At 59.6% G+C, this 4,931-nt stretch overlaps 1 protein-coding gene across 1 annotated transcript; it reads left to right on the top strand.

The window, feature by feature from the left end:
* Positions 1 to 2,467: 2,467 nt before the first annotated feature.
* Positions 2,468 to 3,701, top strand: LOC138360224 (germ cell nuclear acidic protein-like). The gene is made up of 2 exons (XM_069320161.1): positions 2,468 to 2,561; positions 3,076 to 3,701. The coding sequence occupies exons 1-2, from the start codon at positions 2,468 to 2,470 to the stop codon at positions 3,699 to 3,701; spliced, it is 720 nt and encodes a 239-aa protein (XP_069176262.1).
* The last annotated feature ends 1,230 nt before the right edge of the window (positions 3,702 to 4,931 follow it).

Here is a 4,931-nt window from a genome sequence, read left to right on the forward strand (position 1 = left end):
GAGGACAGACTATGTGAACTGCATCTTACGTCGCTGGAAGACAGAAGAGCTAGGGGAGACATGATCACCACATACAAAATTCTCAGGGGAATTGACAGGGTGGACAAGGATGGATATTTAAAACGGATGGCACACGCACAAGGGGACACAGGTGGACGCTGAGTACCCAAATGAGCCACAGAGACGTTAGAAAGAACTTTTTCAGTGTCAGAGTAGTTAGTAAATGGAATGCATTAGGCAGTGATGTGGTGGAGGCTGACTCCATACACAGTTTCAAATGAAGATATTACAGATCCCAGTAGGCTCAGGAATCTGTACACTAGTTGATTGACAGTTGAGAGGCGGGACCAAAGAGCCAGAGCTCAACCCCGCAAACACAACTAGGTGACTGCTGCTAGGTAAGTACACACACATGAAGCAATAGACAGGAGTAAAAAACATGAAGGTATAGATAGAGATAGTTGAGAGACACGGTATCAAAGAGACGGTATCAGAGAGACGGAACGACAGAGACGGTACCAGTGAGACGGTACGAGAGAGACGGTACCAGTGAGACGGTACCAAAGAGACGGTACCAGGAAGACAGTACGAGAGAGAGACGGTACGACAGATGGTTCAAGAGAGATGGTTCACGAGAGATGGTTCCAGAGAGACAGTACGAGAGAGAGACGGTACGACAGACGGTTCAAGAGAGATGGTTCATGAGAGATGGTTCCAGAGAGACAGTACGAGAGAGAGACGGTACGAGAGAGAGGACGGTACGACAGACAGACGTGGGCAGGACCAACCCACTTTCACCTGTAAACGCCACACCTATTTCCTCTAGTGAAATAGTATAATCGCTAACAAAATACAAAATCATCTCTTACGCAACATGATGCCCACAAAGTCTCAACTTGCATTAAGCTTCATTACCGCCAGTTGGCTGTGCCTGGAGTACCTGGTGGCGTGGCACTACACCCGCGTGAACCAGGTGTACCAGGACCTGCAGCAAGCACACCGTCACACCAGCCTCGTGACCTGGCTCTGGATGGGGCTAGTTCCCTCCTGGTCTGGGGCGCCGGGAAGAAGCCTCCAGGAACCTACGTGAGCGTCCTCTGGGCGTGGTTGGCCAACCTGCCGCTGGTATGGCGGGTGGTGCCCCGGGACCTGCAGGTGCCCTGCACGGGCATGTGGTTCCCGGTCGTGTCCTCGTTCAAGCGCCTGAACCAGCTGACCCACGACGTGGCAAGCGTCTGCAGGTGCGTCGGCACAGACGTGGCGATGACCGTCGCCTACGGCGTGATTTGGTTCGGATTGTTGTTTATGTTCTCGTTATGCGAGTTCCGCACAGAACGCCGTCGGGGTCCAGATGACGACGCCGCGGGGGTCCAGGATGACGACGCCGCGGGGGTCCAGGATGACGACAGCCGCGGGGGTCCAGGATGACCGACGCCGGGGAGGTCCAGGATGACGACACCGCGGGGGTCCAGGATGACGACACCGCGGGGGGTCCAGGATGACGACGCCGCGGGGTCCAGGATGACGACACCGAGGGGTCCCAGGATGACGACGACCGCGGGGGTCCAGATGACGACACCGCGCGGGGTCCAGGATGACGACACCGCGGGGGTCCAGGATGACGACACCGCGGGGTCCAGGCTGACGACAGCCGATGGGGGGGGGGGGGAACGACACCGCGGGGGTCCAGGATGACGACAAACCGCGGGGGTCCAGGATGACGACACCGCGGGGGGTCCAGGATGACGACACCGCGGGGGTCCAGGATGACGACGCCGCGGGGGTCCAGGATGACGACACCGCGGGGTCCAGGATGACGACACCGCGGGGGTCCAGGATGACGACACCGCGGGGGTCCAGGATGACGACGCCGCGGGGGTCCAGGATGACGACACCGCGGGGGTCCAGGATGACGACGCCGCGGGGGGTCCAGGATGACGACACCGCGGGGGTCCAGGATGACGACACCGCGGGGTCCAGGATGACGCACCGCGGGGGTCCAGGATGACGACACCGCGGGGGTCCAGGATGACGACGCCGCGGGGGTCCAGGATGACGACACCGCGGGGGGTCCAGGGATGACGACACCGCGGGGGGTCCAGGATGACGACACCGCGGGGGTCCAGGATGACGACAGCCGCGGGGGTCCAGGATGACGACACCGCGGGGGTCCAGGATGACGACACCGCGGGGGTCCAGGATGACGACGCCGCGGGGGTCCAGGATGACAGCACGGGGGGTCCAAGGATGACGACACCGCGGGGGTGGAAGAGGACGACGCCGTGGGGGTGGAAGACGGACGACGCCGTGGGGTGGAAGACGGACGACGGCCGTGGTGGTGGAAGAGGACGACGCCGTGGGGGTGGAAGAGGAACGACGCCGTGGGGGTGGAAGAAGGACGACGCCGTGGGGGTGGAAGAGGACGACGCCGTGGGGGTGGAAGAGGACGACGCCGTGGGGGTGGAAGATGGACGACGCCGTGGGGGTGGAAGAGGACGACGCCGGTGGGGGTGGAAGAGGACGGACGCCGTGGAGGGTGGAAGAAGGACGACGCCGTGGAGGTGGAAGACGACGACGCCGTGGGGGTGGAAGACGGACGACGCCGTGGGGGTGGAAGACGACGACGCCGTGGGGGTGGAAGAGGACGACGCCGTGGGGTGGAAGAAGGACGACGCCGTGGGGGTGGAAGAGGACGACGCCGTGGGGGTGGAAGACGACGACGCCGTGGGGGTGGAAGGACGACGACGCCGGGGGGTGGAAGACGACGACGCCGTGGGGGTGGAAGAGGACGACGCCGTGGAGGTGGAAGAGGACGTCGCCGTGGGGGTGGAAGAGGACGACGCCGAGGGGGTGGAAGAGGACGTCGCCGTGGGGGTGGAAGAGGACGACGCCGTGGAGGTGGAAGAGGACGTCGCCGTGGGGGTGGAAGAGGACGACGCCGAGGGGGTGGAAGAGGACGACGCCGAGGGGGTGGAAGAGGACGACGCCGAGGGGGTGGAAGAGGATGACGCCGTGGAGGTGGAAGAGGACGTCGCCGTGGGGGTGGAAGACGACGACGCCGTGGGGGTGGAAGAGGACGTCGCCGTGGGGTGGAAGAGGGCGACGCCGTGGGGGTGGAAGAGGGCGACGCCGAGGGGGTGGAAGAAGACGACGCCTCTGGATTGCAAGAGAGCGACGCCGCGGGGGTGGAAGAGGACGACGCCTCTGGACTGCAAGAGAGCGACGCCGCGGGGGTGGAAGAGGACGACGCTCTGGATTGCAAGAGAGCGACGCCGCGGGGGTGGAAGAGGACGACCCTCTGGGCTGCAAGAGAGCGACGCCGAGGGGGTGGAAGAGGACGACGCCTCTGGACGCAAGAGAGCGACGCCGTGGGGGTTGAAGAGGACGACGTCCGTGGGGGGGTGGAAGAGGGCGACGCCGAGGGGGGTGGAAGAGGACGACGCTCTGGATTGCAGAGAGCGACGCCGCGGGTGTGGAAGAGGACACGCCTCTGGACTGCAAGAGAGCGACGCCGCGGGGTGGAAGAGGAACGACGCCTCTGGACTGCAAGAGAGCGACGCCGCGGGGGTGGAAGAGGACGACGCCGCGGGGGTGGAAGAGGACGACGCCGCGGGGGTGGAAGAGGACGACGCCGTGGGGCTGGAAGAGGACGACGCCGCCGTGGATGGAAGAAGTCACTTCACAACCCTCGAAGACCGTAATAGATACAAAGTTCTTGAGGTTAACCTCCGAGGTTACCCGACAGCAAAAACCCTACTTCCAACATCCTTTGGGAACTTCGGGACAAAAAGAACACCACCACCTTCCGCGCCTGCATTGTTCTTGAGAACATCAGTCTTGGTGACTCGTCTGAGTTCACACACTTCCGGAGACTGCTAAACAACCAAGATTTCCTGCAAACCCAGGTTACTATGGTTCGACAAGTATACCATAATTACGTCCACTGAATTTATTGCGTGGATAGATATGATGTTCAAAACGGCAGTTCGAAGGTGAAGAGCCATTCATCTCAGGTCACGAAGAGGGGGAAGAGCCAAAAATGACTTCGCTAGTGAATACTAAGAACCGTCTTCCCCAGCAGAAGACGAATACCGACTTGGGCGACGTGATTTTGGATGGAAAGTCGAGATTATGAGCGTTATTCTACTGCACGCGAGTTTTGTATAGGCGAGAACCATCGTTTATTATCACTCGCAAGTTCTGTAAAGGCGAGCCATCGTTTACTACCGCTCGCAAGTTTTGTAAGGCGAGCCATCGTTTACTACCGCTCGCAAGTTCTGTAAGGCGAGCCACCGTTTACTACCGCTCGCAAGTTTTGTAAAGGCGAGCCATCGTTTACTACTGCTCGCAAGTTTTGTAAAGGCGAGCCATCGTTTACTACCGCTCGCAAGTTTTGAAAAGGCGATCCATCGTTTACTACCGCTCGCAAGTTTGTAAAGGCGAGCCATCGTTTACTACCGCTCGCAAGTTTTGTAAAGGCGAGCCATCGTTTACTACCGCTCGCAAGTTTTGTTAAGGCGAGCCATCGTTTACTACTGCTCGCAAGTTTTGTAAAGGCGAGCCATCGTTTACTACCGCTCGCAAGTTTTGTAAAGGCGAGCCATCGTTTACTACCGCTCCCAAGTTTTGTTAAGACGAGCCATCGTTTACTACCGCTCGCAAGTTTTGTTAAGGCGAGCCATCGTTTACTACCGCTCGCAAGTTTTGTAAAGGCGAGCCATCGTTTACTACCGCTCGCAAGTTTTGTTAAGGCGAGCCATCGTTTACTACCGCTCGCAAGTTTTGTTAAGACGAGCCATCGTTTACTACCGGTCGCAAGTTTTGTAAAGGCGAGCCATCGTTTAGTACCGCTCGCAAGTTTTGTTAGACAAGCCATCGTTTACCTACCGCTCGCAAGTTTTGTTAAGGCGAGCCATCGTTACTACCGCTCG

This window comes from Procambarus clarkii, unplaced genomic scaffold (assembly GCF_040958095.1).
Source record: "Procambarus clarkii isolate CNS0578487 unplaced genomic scaffold, FALCON_Pclarkii_2.0 HiC_scaffold_102, whole genome shotgun sequence".
In the NCBI taxonomy this organism is placed as follows: Eukaryota; Metazoa; Arthropoda; class Malacostraca; order Decapoda; family Cambaridae; genus Procambarus; species Procambarus clarkii.

Coding starts and splice junctions, on each gene's coding strand:
- LOC138360224 (XM_069320161.1), top strand. CDS start 2,468: ATGGACGACGCCGTGGGGGTGGAAGAGGACGACGCCGGTGGGGGTGGA. Junction 2,562..3,075: donor AGAAGGACGACGCCGTGGAG/GTGGAAGACGAC, acceptor GGGGTGGAAGAG/GACGTCGCCGTGGGGTGGAA.